The 17,944-nt window shown below is 39.5% G+C and overlaps 2 protein-coding genes across 2 annotated transcripts in view; both read right to left on the bottom strand.

The window, feature by feature from the left end:
• HYDIN (HYDIN axonemal central pair apparatus protein) overlaps positions 1-17,944 on the bottom strand; it is a 501,386-nt gene that overhangs the window by 386,223 nt on the left and 97,219 nt on the right. The window lies entirely within an intron of this gene.
• On the bottom strand, positions 5,066-12,564 carry CMTR2 (cap methyltransferase 2). Its single transcript, XM_061138903.1, has 2 exons — positions 12,292-12,564; positions 5,066-8,596 (listed from the first exon to the last, which is right to left on the bottom strand). Exon 2 carries the CDS (start codon positions 8,575-8,577, stop codon positions 6,277-6,279), a length of 2,301 nt encoding a protein of 766 aa, XP_060994886.1. The 5' UTR covers positions 8,578-8,596; positions 12,292-12,564; the 3' UTR covers positions 5,066-6,276.

The raw sequence follows: 17,944 nt of genomic DNA, 5'->3' as shown, positions 1-17,944 counted from the left end.
TTAGACTATAAAGAAAGCTGAGCACCGAAGAATTGATGGTTTTGAACTGTGGTGTTGGAGAAGACTCTTAAGAGTCCCTTGGACTGCAAGGAGATCCAACCAGTCCATCCTAAAGGAGATCAGTCCTGAATATTCATTGGAAAGACCGATGTTGAAGCCAAAACTCTTACTTTGGCCACTGATCCAAAAAGCTGACCTATTTGAAAAGACCCTGATGCTGGGAAAGATTGAAGGCGGGAGGAGAAGGGGATGACAGAGGATGAGAAGATTGGATGGCATCACTGACTCAATGGACATGAGTCCGAGTAAGCTCCAGGAGTTGATGATGGACAGGGAGGCCTGGCATGCTGCAGACCATGGGGTTGCAGAGTCAGACATGACTGAGCGACTGAACTGAACTGTACATCAACTATACCCCAATAGTGTGTTGTTGGTTACTCAGTTGTGTCTGACTCTTTGCAACTGCTTGGAGTGTTGGTTCACCAGGATCCTGTCCATGGGATTCTCCAGGTAAGAATACTGGAGTAGGTAGCTATACCCTCTCCAAGGGATCTTTCTGACTCAGAGATCAAAACCAGGTCTACTGCATTGAAGGCAGAATTCTCTACCATCTGAACCACCAGGGAAGCCCTATACTTCATTAAAATATATATAATACTACAAATAAAATGTTTTAGAGAGTAGAAAAATCAATCAATTTCAAATTGAACAACCCAAAAAGTATGTGCAATAAAAATAGCTCCAGGAATAGATTAACATTACTAGAGTTATTAAATAGTTGCAGGAATGATGTTTACTCTTAAAAAATAAAAAGGAAATTTATTAGGATGTTTGTGCTTGTTTTGAATTTTCTCAGCTAGCCTAATACAAAGACTAATTTTTCAGCGCTGGAGTTCACTGGAAACAGAATAGAAACTCCTAAAAGTCTAGACAATAAAAGCACATCTGTGTTGCCCAGGGTCTTTTCCAGTGAGTGGGTTCTTTGCATCAGGTGTCATGATGGGAGACATCATGGGTCATGGTGAAGAGCTCTGACAAATGTGGTCCACTGGAGAAGGGAATGGCAAACCACTTCATTATTCTTTCCTTGAGAACCCCATGAACAGTATGAAAAGGCAAAAAGATATGACACTGAAAGATGAACTCCCCAGATCGCTAAGTGTCCAATATGCTACTGGAGAACAGTAAAGAAATAACTCCAGAAAGAATGAAGAGATAGAGTCAAAGCAAAAACACCACCCACTTGTGGATGTGACTGGTGATGGAAGTAAAGTCTGATGCTGTAAAGAACAATACTACATAGGAACCTGGAATATTAGATCCATGAATCAAGGCAAATTGGAAGTGGTCAAACAGGAGATGGCAAGAGTGAACATCAACATTTTAAGAATTAGCAAACTAAAATGGACTGGAATGAATTAATTTAACTCAGATGGCCATTATATCCATGTGGGCAATAATCCCTTAGAAGAAATGGAGTAGCCATCATGGTCAACAAAAGAGTCTGAAATGGAATTCTTGGGTGCAACCTCAAAAACAACAGAACAATCTCTGCTTGATTCCAAGGCAAACCATTCAATATCACAGTAATCCAAGTGTATGCCCCAACCAGTAATGCTGAAGAAGCTGAACAGTTCTATGAAGACCTATAAGACCTTCTAGAACTAACACCAAAAAAGATGTCCTTTTCATTATAGGGGACTCAAATGCAAAAGTAGAAAGTCAAGAGATACCTGGAATAACAGGCAAGTTTGGCCTTGGAGTGCAAAATGAAGCAGAGCAAAGGTTAAGAGTTTTGCCAAGAGAATGCACTGGTCATAGCAAATACCCTTTTCCAACAAAACAAGAGAAGACTCTACAGATGGACATCACCAGATGGCTGCAATATTAAATATTATTAAATCCCTGGTAACAGGCTAAACTCATGCTCCTGCACTTGGTGTAAGTGAACACAGAATGACTACACCTAGTTAATCTATTAGACCGCTATAAAGACATGACAATCAAGATCTTGAGAAAATTAGAGAAACACTGTATTTGTAATTGAGTATATAACCTATTGGGCTTCCCAGGTGGCACTAGTGGTAAAGAACCTGCCTGCCAATGCAGGAGACTAAGAGACGCAGGTTTGATCCCTGAGTCAGGAAGATCCCCTGGAGGCGGGCATGGCAACCCACTCCAGTATTCTTGTCTGGAGAGTCCCCATGGACGTGGGAGCCTGGAGGGCTACAATCCATAGAGTCACAGAGTTGGACAGGGCTGAAGCAACTTAGCACACATGCACATATAACCTTTATGTGAACATAAGCAGATTACACTTTTACAGAAAATTTTCAGTTGAGTGAAACCAAATGCTAACCTATGCTCACTGACGGGTAATTTCCAAATATTTTCACTAAAATATTTCACATTCATTAAGAAAAGCTGGTATCTTCCATATTTGTGGTTATAAATCAAAATGTTCCAATATAAACTTGTGCTTGTCTAAAGACAAGTTACCTTCATTTTCTGTATTGGCCAAAACTAAGAAAAGACAACAGAATGAGGAGAAAAATTCCTTATTAAAAACTTTAATATAAACTGTTTTATATAAAGTGTACACTGATTAGAAATACAAAATCATAAATTTATTGAGGATTATTGTTTTAACCACATGCCCTAAAACATGCCAAGATATTATAAGTGACTATATGCAGTATCAAGCTTTTAGCTTTTTATTACTTGGCCATTAGGCCAACCAGAAAAGCATCTACTATCCAAACAGAAATTTATTGGGAACCGTGAAATTTTTGTTTTATAGTTAATTCTGCTAAGATCAGCCAGAAATGAGTTTTAATCTAACTTAAGAAAAAAAAAAAGGTGGGGAGAGACCTATTACCAAATAATTGAGTCTCTTTGCAGTAGTAACTATGTGCAAATATTCAGCCAGGTCCTGCAAATCTGTAGTACCATCTATGTATTAATAATTTTTCATCATTTTAATAAAGGATATACTAGATATTACTTGGAGAAGGAAATGGCAACCCACTCCAGTACTCTTGCCTAGAAAATCCCATGGACAGAGGAGCCTGGTGTCCATGGGGTCACAAAGAGTCAGACACGATTGAGCGACTTCACTTAGATACTACTATATTAAATCTAAGTTTTGTTCAAACTGTATTAAAAAAGATTATAAAGGGAATTTAAGATCTAATTATAACAGTGTAATTAATGGTTTTATTTTTTTTATTAGGCTTCCCCAGTGGCTCACCAGTAAAGAATCTGCCTCCTGCAACACAGGAGATGTGGCAGGAGGCACGGGTTCGATCCCTGGGTCAGAAAGATCCCCAGGAGAAGAAATCCAGTCCAGTGTTCTTGCCCGGAAAACCCCCTGGACACAGGAGCCTTGTGGGCTATAGAATATAAAATTAAACAGAAAATCTCTCATGCTTTGGTTAAAATCCTTATAAGCATGTATTGGTTTTATAAAAAGTAATAATCATTTATTGCTTAAAATGACTCAAAAAACTGAAACAAAATTAAAACATCTCCTTATTCTTACTTTCATCTTAAAAAGCAAAAATACACTAAACAAAATACATTGCCCTTTGTAAATAATCAATGAAAAATATTAAGTATTTAAACAAGAAAAATAAGAATTTGATTGGGTTTATAATCAACACTTTCATTCTAAAAAAGTGAGGTATTAACTAATTTTATATACTCACACCACAGTACCTTAACAAATGTTAAAAATACTCAGGTAAATATCTGGAAATAAAAGATAAGGTTTAAATATTTAAAAGGACTTATATTCTCATCAAAGATTAAATAACAAAAGTATAAAGATTTTTTTCAACTCCCCTAGTAACTTGTTACTTTTGTTCCACTTCGCTATCTTTGGAGTAGAAAAAAACTTTTAATGCAAATCTTTTTAAACAAAATAATGACTGTAAAAATGGAGAAAGTCCACAAATTTGGATTTTACATTGACTCAGAAATTTTCAAAACTTTGACATTAGCATGATATATAAAAGCCTCCACTAAAATACAAAACTGACTTTTTCCTTGGAAAACATAAAACAATATTGAAGAACTTAAGTGTATTTTAAGACCACTTTCTCTGAGTTTGTCAGGAAACACATCTATGATGATTCAACTTTATGGCTGTTAAAAATTCTTTTCAAAAAGCAACACAATTAAGTTAAAATTTTCAAGACCCCCCCCCCAAATTTTTAATAACAGGAACTACTACCTTGATAACCTACACAAATCATCTCTTCCTATGGTCTTCCTCTACTTTCTTATTCGTTTCTCAGACATTATTTTTCCTTCCCTTTTTCTCAGAGCAATTTCTGAAAATCACTGGTACCTTTCAGCTACACCCCGTTCAATTTGAATCTTCCTTGAGGTTCTCTCTCACCTCAAGAGCAACTCTGAATTCAATAAGCCATATGAAAAGCAACTGATCCCAAACACGGATTAAAAAACAAATACATTCCAGTATACACCAGTATGTTACATATCCCAACACAGGTTAACAGTAAAAACAACTAAGCAGTCAATACCTATAAAAAGTTTTAATATCAGAACCTGGCCATAAGCTTTCAACTTCATTCTAATCAAATAGTTAAAACAGGTAAAAATAAACTGAATCACTGTATTGGACCCCATCAACCAAGGCATAAAGTCTATTTAAGTGCAAAATGGTTTCCCAAGAGTGGTTTTTAATTCTCTCTTGGTAACCAATTTTCTATCAGATGTCTACCATTACACAACTGTAACAGTTTTCATAAAGTCACCAGGAGGAAATCACATTTCTTTCAGAACTCTACCTCAAACACTCACATCCTCCCTGTCAAGAACTAAATATAACCTCTTCCTCTGTCCCTTAAGTATTCCATTTCTTTCCTGAAGTAGAGCTTCTGTAAATATTGCAACATTAAGGAATAAATTTTAATGAATACAAATCAGAGAAAATGAAGGAACATTAGCTTCCATTAAAGCTTTCCTTTAAAAAAAAGTGTTTCCAAGTTGTATTTTTTAATTCCCCCATGATTCTCTTTAAAAGAATGAACACAAAATTTCTCTGCTAATGACTTTATTCATGAATCTATAATGGAACTCAAAATAGCAAAGAACATGAAAAACTTCAGGTTAATATTTGTCAACCAAATACATCAAAGAATATTTATATAACTAACAAATATCTCTAAAATGCACATGTGAAAATACAAATACTCTTCACCTTGTGGAATTTCAAAGTAACAAAGATCTGCTTAACATAGCTGGCCATAATAGCCCGATTATACTGACAGATATATATAATGCAAAAGAAATCAATGCACCTGAAAAATAAACATCACATGGTTAATCTTTTGGTAAAGTGCTACTTTCATATGGAAAAAAGGATTTATGAAGATTACAAAAAGTTCATGTTATACCATCATTCTCAAAGTGCCAAAATTTCTCAGTATTCACTACGTTCATCACATTTGTATGTCCCCAATGAGAGACCATAAACATTATTTTGCAATCTTTTTGTTCACACATTATTTCCTGGAAGCTAAAAATCACCACTCCATTGCTAAATGAAACTTTTCACTCATATAAGACTGTTTTAGACACAGTAATTCTTCATTGTTTTAAATATGATCTTTGGTTTAAAGCTGTCCTGATATCCTTTCTAGTTGGACTGTAGTTAGTAAAATATTTATAAAACAGTACAGTAGCTTCATTTGAACCACAAAAGTAAACTGGATCAGTGGCCTAAACGCAATGAATGGCACGTATCAAGATGTCTAGAATGATGAGTTCCCCAAATTAGTAACTGACAAGGTCAATATCAAAGGAAATTAGTATTGCTGAGGAGTGGCTCATCTCTTTTCATCAAAGACCTCTATCAATTCATAACAGTATTAGCCATTGAGAGAAAATTAGTTGGAAAAAAAATCTAACCTGAAGGCACACAGGTGCAAATCTTAAGCAGATAAATAAAACCAACTAAATTGCATATGCACACATGGGTATGTCCAAGTATATACACACTTCTCTGTGTGAAGTTGAATACCAGCATTATGTATCTTCTACCATATAGGAAGCTCTATGCCTGTGTGTGTCTATACCCTAGAGGTCAGACTAGCTGATGGGTTTTCCAGAAAAAAGTGAGACTTTAAATGATGCAAAACTTAGCCTTTCTTCAAAACAGAAGGTTTTAAATTAATAGCAAAGGAATGCAATAACAATGGAAACTGTAAGAAGCCATCAAGTTAAATCTCAGGAAGGACAAGATCAACTTCATAACTGAAGGCTGCGGATGATTTCTTCTCTCTCCCCTTGAATAATCAAATGCAAATACCTTTTAGCAATGGCAGCATTCAAATCCCACAAAAAATCTAGTAGTGCACCCTTCAGGAGCACCTCCATTGGCACAAACTGTAAAACCTGCTGGGTTGCCTCAGTGTTAACCAAATCTCTCAACAATTCATTCACATTTTGCAGATACTGAAAAACTGGGTTTGGAAGATCCTGATAACCAACACAAAGCAGGACTGCACAAGTCTTCAGGGGCTCAGAGGATATGGGACAAGAAAATGTGATGAATCTAAAACAGCTGTGGAGTACAAAGATCAAACCAGCCATAAACCTTGTAAAACAAGAAAGTATAGGCAAAATCATAACATCTCCTGTATGAAGCTGTTGCAATGAATGTAGTATGCAGTCCAAAAATAATTGCTGGTAAGTGGGGTCTCCATCATGAAGCAATGAACAGCTAAAAGTCATGAGTGCAGCTGATTCCAAGAGTCGAACTTCCAATGGTGTGTGCATTTTAATATTATGGAGAGCTGGGAAACCCACTAGCAGGCACTTTATCTGGGTGCTGGGTTCTTCATCCTGATGATCCTGAAGGCACTTGGTAAGGCTAAACAACTCAGAAAATATCAATTCTTCAGAAAAAACATGACAAGAACAACAATGCTGCTGTTTTGGCCTAAACTTAAGATCAAAATTCAAGGCTCCTCCTAATGACTTTTCAACTGCTTCATTAAGAGCCTTTAAAATCTCACCATCACAGAAAGGAGAACACTTTACCTTTGGCAGTTTCTTTCCCTGTAAAACCTGCCATAAGTGACACTCAAGATTGAAAGCTGTCCCTTCCAAAACAGAACTTTGCCCAGGATGATATGTAGCATGTTCTTCAGCCCAACTGTTAAAGTACCCTTTGGCCACCTTATCTTTCCAGGAAAGGGTTTCCAGCATTTTCCTTTCATTGTAGGTTTTAAAATATTTGTTTCTCTGCCCAAACCATTTTGTATTTGTACTACAGCCAATGTTGGATTTTTTCACTAGCCAGTTATTTCTGGAAAGAGGCTTCAATTGAAACTTTTGCATGAAATACTGAACAGCATAGTCCCTTAAACTATTCAACTTTGCTTGTTCCCCTTTTCCCATGTACTCAAACAGACGAATGTTCTCAGAAATAGTCTCTAGTTGGTATTTATGAAAGAACATGCAACATTCTTCATGTTTTCTAAGGAAAGATTCTGGAATCATGTGATGGGGAAAGAGAGCTTTCTTGGTCATTTCAGACCCAAAATTCAGCACCATCTTACATAAAAGAGGATAGATTGTCTCTCTTCCCTTATAGTAGAGACATACCACATAGACTTCTGAGTTTCCTGCCTTGCTAGTAGCTGGTTTGAAAACATGAACTTGATCAAAAGAACAGTTTAGTAGGTACATAAGATTTATGGAACAATGTTCAAACAAAGTAAACATCTTCAGAACAAAAGAGCCACCATTTCCAAGGGTCATCAGAGCAGTGACAGCTTCACAGTAATGCAAACAAGAGACTAAAGCTTCTTGTTCACCTGGGTTTCCTTGGCAATCAAAACTTCCATCTGCAGTGATCAAGTGAATGGTACCCATACTGCTTATGAAATTCTGAAGTCCAGTCAGATATTTCAAGGTCATGATATCACCAGTGTTATCTGGACCAAAGTACCAGCAACGCAAGGTATTTGCAATAAGTCGGTCATCCATAATCATCGTAAGATTGTCATTTGCCTCATGGTAAGGATTCAGAGTATTAGCTACCCAATTCCAATCACAGGGGAATCGGTGGGATTTTAAGTAGTGATTGAGACTAGCTATAAAAGCTCCAGGAGCTTCACAAAGGTGTAGAGAATTCAGTTTTCCATTCTGAAAAGCTTCCTGTGGAATAAGTGGAAAGCTGCACAAAATTTCATGAAACTTACACCATGCTTGAGTACAAAGTTCAGCATTTACAGATTTTCTCACATGAGAAATTATTTTCCCAGCTTTGTTAGTGAAAGCCGTGTGCTCATGCCACTCATCCAATTTCTTATCACTCAGTAGGTTTTTCACTTCATTTAGGGAGTTCTTCAAATCAAGGAATGCACTGAATTCCATGTGGTCACAGGTGAAAATCTCACTGGGATCTGGTAACTGCCACTCATTATTAAGTGGTTTGCCATAAGAAAAGTTCTTGGCAAAGAGTTCAACAATGTCAGCAAGAACATCTGGGCTGAATGTCTCAGGACTTGAACCCAGTGGTTGCTTTCTGCACTTACTCATTTTCAAATCAAATTAAAATCTAGAAAAAGAAAACACACAATTAAGTGAATCAAATTTTATTAGTGAGTGAAATCTAATCCACAGCAAACGACCACAATCATGACAAATCACATAAAATAGGTAGACTAATGTGAGTACAATGCATTACATATTGAGGCAATTTGGAATAAAGAAAGAATAAAAGCACTGATGTCCAATAAACCTAGGCTCAAATTCCAGTACTGTTATTTACAGCTTAGTAAAGTGGCCATGGGCAAATAACTTTACATCAGTTTCTTCTTTAAAAACTTGAGGTATTATTTTTTAAGATGAGGATGAAACATGTTAGCATACACAAAAGAACATTCATCAGTGAATGGCAGCTCCTATTACCAAAGTAACACACCTAGTTCCTCCCCAAAGTTCTGTACCCAAGGCTGAGACACCACCCACAGGGACCCAAACACATGCTTAGAGGAAGATTTATCCTTTTGCTCAAACTACTAACAAGTGACTTCTAGCTCTGTTTTTTAGCTCCCTCCAAATCTCACTTCCTTCCAGGAGAGATTCCAGCACCTGAACCCAGCACCGCTCCTGCTATGACCTCTCTGCCCCCACCCACTTAAACTCACCTATGAGGACTGCCAAATACGCCCTCTGTCCAGGTTTGACTCCTGCTAAGTCATGCACTTTGGCGGTACCAAATCACCTTTATAGGCCACCCACCAGCAAACACCCGTCACCATACTACTTGTCAACTGTGGTGAACTTGACAGGTTAGCCTCTCGCTCAACGCTGAAACTGACCTATAGTTCACCCTGGCATGTCTCTAAACTTCAGATTCCTGCCTCATAAGGTCGGTCAGACAGCTCCCTGTTTATTTATATTATAAAATATTATCTTTTTATTGCCACAAAATCTTAATATACTTTCATAGAATAATTTTAAACTGAAGAAATATCCTTAATGAATATACAAATTACAAATAGTCACTCTACATTCTGTGCTCTCACACTGTCTAAGAAACCAAAAACATCTGTCCACTGGAAACAGAAAGGGGTGCAAGAGAAGGAAGCAACGCTTAACGGCATAATGTTGAAAAAGTTCTAAATTCCAGCAGAGACAGCAATGAGTATTACATGGTACTTGCTGGCACAGTGTTAATCAACAGGTGCTTCAGTTCATGACTTCTGGGTTTATTTAGCATATTCAATACATTCTACATCAGTATGAAGATTAAAACAGGAGATAAAAGTGAGCACCACAATAAACAGTAACAAAAGAAGACTGTATTCCATTAGCATTTACTTTGTACTCAAAATACTTTTTCATCCTTTTATATTTTGCTTAAATTACGTACAAGTCTGTCTGTGCCATTCTGTGCTCAGTCACTCAGTTGTCTGACTCTTTGCAACCCCATGGACTGTAGCCCGCCAGGCTCCTCTGTCCATGGGGATTCTCCAGGCAAGAATACTGGAGTGGGTTGCCATGCCCTCCTCCAGGGGATCGTTCAAACCCAGGGTTTGAACCCAGGTCTCCTGCATTACAAGCAGATTCTTTACCGTCTAAGCCACCAGGAAAGCCCACGAGCTTGCAAACTTCCTGAAGTAACAATTATCTTAGTTATTTCTGTTTGCCACAGTATATTTACCCCAAAATTGTGAATAACAGTCACAATAACCTATTAATGTATTTTTCTTACCTTAGGTCTATTTTTTTTTTTTTTTTTTTTTTTACTGTTAGAATATTTAGACAAATTTCTGACAGAAGGCAGAAAGGAAGCATTTTCACATTCACTAAAATTTTAATTAAGAGTAAATGCACGAGGATTACAACAAGTTATTCTGTCCTAATTCACACTTTGCTTACTGGAAACTACAACTTTTAGATTTCAACTATATTCTATTTTGGAAAAAAGTCTGACTTTAGTCATTAACTTCACATACCAATTAATGGCTGTAAGTAAGCTCTGAAATCTTACCTAAGCTAATACGTAATTACTTTCACAGGAGAACAACTAAAGTGGTTCAAACACTCCACTGTTCTTCCCGCCTATACTTGTGGAACATGGACCAAAATTATATATTATATATTTATATATTAACTGTATATCATGTTGAAAAATTTTCAGGTTGATAACACACAACTTATCCAAATATTGTTTCCTACAAATTCCCAGAATCCAACTGCTTCTCACTCACTCCAACTACCAACCTTCTGATTAGAAACATGCATCAACTCTCTTCTGAACTACTGCCACAGCCGTCTCACTCCTCTCTTTGCTTCTACCCTTGCCTCCGCCATTCTATTCTGAAACACACCCACCAGAGTAACTCTGAAAAACCTCAGATTGTAGGGCTGCTGTGCTGTCACGGCTCCCCGTTTCACTCAGAGTAAGTGCCAAAGTCTTTACAATAGTCTACAACGCCTTAGAACATGTCTGTTCTCCAGCCCCACCCCATGGCTAACCTAATTTTCTCCTACTACCCCTTTTTTTCATTGCGTTCCAGTCCTACAGGCTCTCTTGCCGTTCACTTAAAAGCCCAGACACACAGCAAGGGGAGGCTTTGGACAGTCAGTCCCTCCACCTGGAATGTTCTTCCCTTCCCTTATCTCCTTCAAGAATTTACAGAAGTGTCATTTTTTCTGTGAAGCCTTTGACATTCTAATTTAAAATTGCATCTTCCATTAACAACGGTAAAGGTAAGAACTTTGCTGTCTTTTCCTATGACACTCTTTCCTTCTAACATGTGAAAGTGAAAAAGTGAACGTGAGGTCACTCAGTCGTGTCTGACTCTTTGCGACCCCCATCGACTGTGGAGACTACCTTGGAAATTTTCCAGGCAAGAGTACTGGAGTGGGTTGCCATTTCCTTCTCCAGTGGATCTTCCCGACCCAGGAAATGAACCCAGGTCTCTGGCACTGTAGGCAGGCGCTTCACCATCTAAGCCATCAGAGAATTTACTTATTTATGTTTACTATTTTTTAAGTCTTCCCAAAACTACAACCTAAGCTGCAATGGGCAGGGATCTTTGTTTTCTTTACTCACTTATTAAGAAGTTAGAACAGTACACAGAAAGCATTCAGTAAGTATTCATGGAATAACTAAAAGGGATTTCAGACTAGCCCAAAAGGCGTTCCTCTGATCAGGTTCTGAATATAAGTCTTAGCAAAGAACTTCAACGTCACTCTAGCACCTCACAAAAAACAAAAACAAAAATGCATACGGTTTACGAGAGACAAGGAAAAAGTTTTCAGTATGATCCTCTGGAAAAGGTTCCTCTGTCCCTCTTATGAAGCACTCCATAGAGCTTCGTGGCATCATCATTCTGCTACGAGGGTCAGTATTACCATTGTTGTTTTGCAGAATTGAGTAGGAAGTCGTGTACCCCCTGCCCAAAGCCACGAAGGGAATACCCGCAAAATTCACCGGCCTAACACAAAGTCTCATTAATAGCTGTTACTCCTCCAGTTAACACTTGCAAAGAAATTTTAGAAGAGGTGCCAACAGCTCCACCTCCTCACAGCAACAGCGAAAATAATGCCTACTGTGTATCCAGCGCCTTACTTTGCGCCAGGGGCACCCAAAATCTCGTTTCCTCTAGGTATAAATTAAGTCTCAAGTTTCATTCGAGCGACCCAGTCACTGACCCGGAGGAAACTCAGCCCAAGCCTCTGCCTAATCCACTGGAAAGTCGAAGGAAGACCCGGGTTCGGAAAGTGGGCCTGAATTACCTTCGCTCACGCCCACCTCAGCCCCCAGAGTCTAGAGAGGCTGCGCTTCACTCGCTCTCCTCACTCAAGGAGGGCATTCTCCACTTCCACTCCTGGGGATGATTCCCAAGAGCATCGCTACTGCGGGTCTTCTGAGCCCTGGCACAGGGATGGGAGGTGGCGCGCCGGAAGGTCGAGAAGGAGGCAGGAGCGGCCCTAGGAACACGCAGAGCGGAAGCACAACTGCAGCCCGAGACTCCGGCGAACGGAGGCCCAAAAGCCCTAACACACGCACTGCGCGTGCGCCTCAAGGCTGAGCTGGCGTCTTACGTCAACGTTACGCACGTCGGCGATGCTCGTAAGAGACCTCTGCTCTCTCGGTTTCGTTTCTCCGCTGGGTGCTGAATCCGGGAAGCGCCAGCCTCCCGCCCAACGGCCGCTATGGCAACTGCGCGCTCAAACCGAGCGTCCTTTGGCCCCGCCCCCCGAGGGTGGAGGCGTGGAATGGGGCGAGGACAACCTGTCCGGGACACGCTGGCCCCGCCCACCTGGGCCCTGGACGCCCGAGGTTCTCTTGCGGTAGAGTTTAGCTCTTAGCGGAAAGAAAATGAGGTTAGAAAGCCAAACTAGGGAAACTACAAAAATACTGTTATCATGACATACATATATTTATAAACGAGTCAAACAACCTCCCTTCCAGATAGCATATTAAAAAGCAGACATTACATTGCCGACAAAGGCCTGTCTAGTCAAGGCTATGGTTTTTCCAGTGGTCATGTATGGATGTGAGAGTTGGACTGGGAAGAAAGCTGAGTGCCGAGAAATTGATGCTTTTGAACTGTGGTGTTGGAGAAGACTCTTGAGAGTCCCTTGGACTGCAAGGAGATCCAACCAGTCCATCCTAAAGGAGATCAGTCCTGGGTGTTCATTGGAAGGACTGATGCTGAAGCTGAAACTCCAATACTTTGGCCACCTCATGCGAAGAGTTGACTTACTGGAAAAGACTCTGCTGCTGGGAGGGACTGGGGGCAGGAGGCAAAGGGGACAACAGAGGATGAGATGACTGGATGGCATCACCGACTCGATGGACATGAGTTTGAGTAAACTCCGGGTGTTGGTGATGGACAGGGAGGCCTGGCGTGCTGCGATTCATGGGGTCACAAAGAGTCGGACACGACTGAGCGAATGAACTGAACTGAACTGAAGGCAAACTCCCCGGAGAAAGAAATGGCAACCCACTCCAGCCTAGAAAAATCCCATGGACAGAGGAGCCTGGTAGGCTACAGTCCATGGGGTCGCAAAGGGTCGAACATGACTGAGCGACTTCACTTTCACATTTCACTTTCACAAGACAACCTCAAACAAAAATGGGAGATGATTGACCAAGCCATTCCGAAAAGCAAAACAACTGTAAGGAGATAGTGCAAAGCTATTTGGGCTTCCTGATAGCTCAGTTGGTAAAAAATTTGCCTGCAATATGGGCGACCTGGGTTCGATCCCTGGGTTGGGAAGATTCCCTGGAGAAGGAAAAGGCTACCCACTCCAGTATTCTGGCCTGGAGAATTCCATGGACTGTATAGTTATATACATATAACCTATATATAGTTATATATAGGTTATATAGTTATATATAGGTTATATATATATATGTATATAGTCCATGGGGTTGCAAAGAGTTGGACACAACTCAGTGACCTTCACTTCACAAAGCTATTTGACTTTAAAAAAAATAATAAATAAGGTTTATTTTCACTAGTTTAAAAGATCAGAAATGGCTATTGGTGAGAATATGGAGAAACAAGTTTACATATTTTAGGGGAGAGTGAAAATTGTTACTACCTTACAGAACACAAGGGCTTCCCTGGTGGCTCAGCTGGTAAAGAATCTGCCTGCAGTGTGGGAGACCCGGGTTCAATCCCTCGGTTGGGAAGATCCCCTGGACTCCAGTATTCTGGCCTGGAGAATTCCATAGACTGTACAGTCCATGGGGTAGCAAAGAGTTGGACATGACTGAGTGACTTTCACTTTCACTTTTACAGAAGGCAAACTTTAAAATAACCTTGTACTTTAGCCCAGCAATTCCCACTCCTAGCAATTTAGCTTTAGAAAACAACTGGAACTCACTTTGGGAAAAAATGTTTATCATAGCATCTTAATAACATTAATAACAATACTGGAGCCTATTATACAAAGTGAAGTAAGTCAGAAAGAGAAAAATAAATATTGTATACCAACACATATATACGGGCTTCCCTGGTGGCTCAGGTGATAAAAAAAATCTGTCTGCAATGCAGGAGACTGGGTTCGATCTCTGGGTTGGGAAGATCCCTTAGAGGAGGGAGTGGCAACCCACTCCAGTATTCTTGCCTAGAGAATTCCATGGACAGAAGACCCTGGCAGGCTACAGTCCATGGGTCACAAAGAGTTGATCACAACTCAGTGACTAACACTACTATGCAGCCATTAATAGGTTATATATATGCCAAAAGTGTCATATGAAAATAGGAGAATATAGAACTAGATGTGGAGTTTGACCCATTTATGTCATATATATACATATATAGATGTGTGTGTGACACACATACAAATTTTACAACTCTTCCAGTATATGCATCAGTAGAGAAAAGTCTTTTCAAAAAAGATACATAAATAGTGGGGCTTCCCTGGTGGTCCAGTGGTTAATAATCCACCTGCCAGTGTAGGAGGCATGGGTTTGATCCTTGGTCAGGGAAGGTCCTACATGTGACAGGGCAGCTAAGACTGTGTGCCACAACTACTGAAGCCCACACACCCAGAGCCTGTGCTTTGCAAAAAGAGAAACCACTGCAATGAGAAGCCCCTGCTCACCACAACGAGAGAAAGCCCTCACGCAGTAACAAAGACCCCATGCAGTCAAAAACAAATAAATAAATAAATAATATTTTAAAAAAGGGTGCTAGGACATTTGAATATCTATTTTATATGGAAAAGACTTCATCTGGGCTCTTCAGTCAGTCAGTCAGTTCAGTCGCTCAGTCGTGTCCGACTCTTTGTGACCCCATGAATTGCAGCACGCCAGGCCTCCCTGTCCATCACCAACACCCGGAGTTTACTCAAACTCATGTCCATCGAGTCGGTGATGCCATCCTGCAATCTCATCCTCTGTCGTCCCCTTCGCCTCCTGCCCCCAGTCCCTCCCAGCATCAGGGTCTTTTCCAATGAGTCAACTCTTCGCATGAGGTGGCCAAAGTATTAGAGCTTCAGCTTCAGCATCAGTCCTTCCAATGAACACCCAGGACTTATCTCCTTCAGGATGGACTGGTTGGATCTCCTTGCAGTCCAAGGGACTCTCAAGAGTCTTCTCCAACACCACAGTTCAAAACCATCAATTTTTCGGCACGCAGCTTTCTTCACAGTCCAACTCTCACATCTGGACTCTTACTTCACATAATAAACAAAAACAGATTTCATTTGGATTGTCAATCTATATTTTAAAGATCAAACAATAACTCTTAGCAGAAAATATAAGAGAACATCTTCATAGTCTTGAAATAGGCAAAAAGCTTATAACAGGACAGAAAAGGCACTAATCATAATATATATATATATATACATAAATAAACACTAAAATTAAGAATGTTTATTCATCATAAGACAGCACTGAGAGTGAAGGGGAAATATATATATATATATATATATATATATATGTATATTTACCATACACATATGAGACAAAGGTTTGCATCCAGAGTATATATCTCCTAAAACAAATGAGAAAAGACGTCCCATTAGGAAAATGGGCAAAAGACTAAAACAAAAACTTTAAAAAGATGATATCCAAAACGTCAATAAACATAAATACATGCTCAACTCCATTAGTCATTGGAGAGATGTAAACCAAACCCATAATCAAACAGTTACACACTGACTAGCTGAAATGAAACCCTGAAAATATAACTTTTGGAGAGTTTGAGGGGCAACCAATGCAAAGCTGTTTGGAAGAAAAAAGATCTTCCAAGATCTTCCTAACTCACCAGTTGGTTGCCATTTTTAGAAAATTTTTCCAGGTATAATTTTATTCCAGAAAGTTCCCTCGAGCCCCTTCCCAATCAATCTCCCACCCCCGAGAAGCAAACACTGATCTGTTTTCTACACTATATTTTAGTTTTGCCTATTCTAGATGTCATATAAATTCTGTCATTACAGTCTATAATTTTAGTTTCCAGCCCCTTTCCACTCACTGTAAATTTTTTTTTTTTTTTTTTAGTATTGTAGGGGAGGAAAAAAACTTTCTTTTACTAGTCTAGGATTCTTGGCTTAGGCTCTGTAACAAAAGATAGATTAACAAGAGAAAAGCGTATAAATTTATTAATGTTTTGCATGACAAGAGAGCCTTCACAAGGAAATGAGGATCTGAAAGACACTGTTTTTCACACTAGGTTTAAACCTGAGTGTTTTTATACTAGATTTGATAAGAAGTAGAATGTCGTGGGAGAGTGTGACGAATGAGTCTGAGCTAAGAATGAAAAAGCTGGCTTGAAACTCAACATTCAAAAAATAAGATCATGGTATCTGTTCCCATCACTTCATGGCAAATAGATGGGGAAAAAGTGGAAGCAGCGACAGATTTTATTTTCTTGGGCTGTGATTTCCAAAATCACTGTGGACAGTGACTGGAGCCATGAAATTAAAAGACACTTGCTCCTTGGAAGAAAAACTATGACAAACCTAGAAAGAGTATTCAAAAGCAGAGACATCACTGTGCCAGGAAAGGTCTGTATAGTCAAAGCAATGGTTTTCCCAGTAATCATGTATGGATGTGAGAGTTGGACCATAAAGAAGGCTGAGCACCGAAAAACTGATGCTTTCAAATTGTAGTGCTGGAGAAGACTCTGGAGAGTCCCTTGGACTACTAAGAGATTGAACCACTCAATCCTAAAGGAAATCAGCCCTGAATATTCACTGGAAAGACTGATGCTGAATCTCCAATAATTTGGCCTCCTGATGCAGAGAGCTGATTCATTGGTAAAGACCCTGATGCTGGGAAAGATTGAAAGCAAAGGGGGAAGGGGCAGTGGCAGAGGATGAGATGGTTAGATAGCATCACTGACTCAATGGACATGAATTTGAGCAAACTCCAAGATAGTGGAGAACAGAAGAGCCTGACGTGCTGTGGTCCATGGGGTCACAGATAGTTGGACATGAGTTAACAACTGAACAACGACAACAAGAGTACTAAACTGGGGAAATTTTAACAAGGTATGTTTATCCAGATTCCTTTTGGTGTCCTCCCATCTTTGGAGAGAAGGATGTTTCTTTCTTCTAGGTATACGGAGGGCATCTCTCACCCAAGGTTCTTACAACCTGCTTCAGAGCAAGGTCAGAGTCTTTCCTGTGCCTACCACTTCTTACATTCCTTTAGCTTAAAACATTCAATATGCCAAGGCACCCTATTTTAGAGGAGTATGTTCTGAACCCTGAGTATATTCATCCATGTTGTCTTCTGTACCTGTAGTTTGTTCCTTTTTATTAAGTAGTATGCTATTGTATGGATAGACTACAGTTTAACATATTATTCTCCTACTGATGGACATGTGAGTTTTATTTCCAGTTTGGGGCTATTATGAATAAACCTGTTGTAAGCATTCCAGTGGGACTTCCCTGGTGGCTCAGTGGTAAAGAATCTGTGCCAATG

This window comes from Dama dama, chromosome 4, assembly GCF_033118175.1.
Source record: "Dama dama isolate Ldn47 chromosome 4, ASM3311817v1, whole genome shotgun sequence".
Taxonomy (NCBI): Eukaryota; Metazoa; Chordata; class Mammalia; order Artiodactyla; family Cervidae; genus Dama; species Dama dama.
Note: the sequence above shows the minus strand (reverse complement) of the source record. Positions and strands in the feature narration are given on the sequence as shown.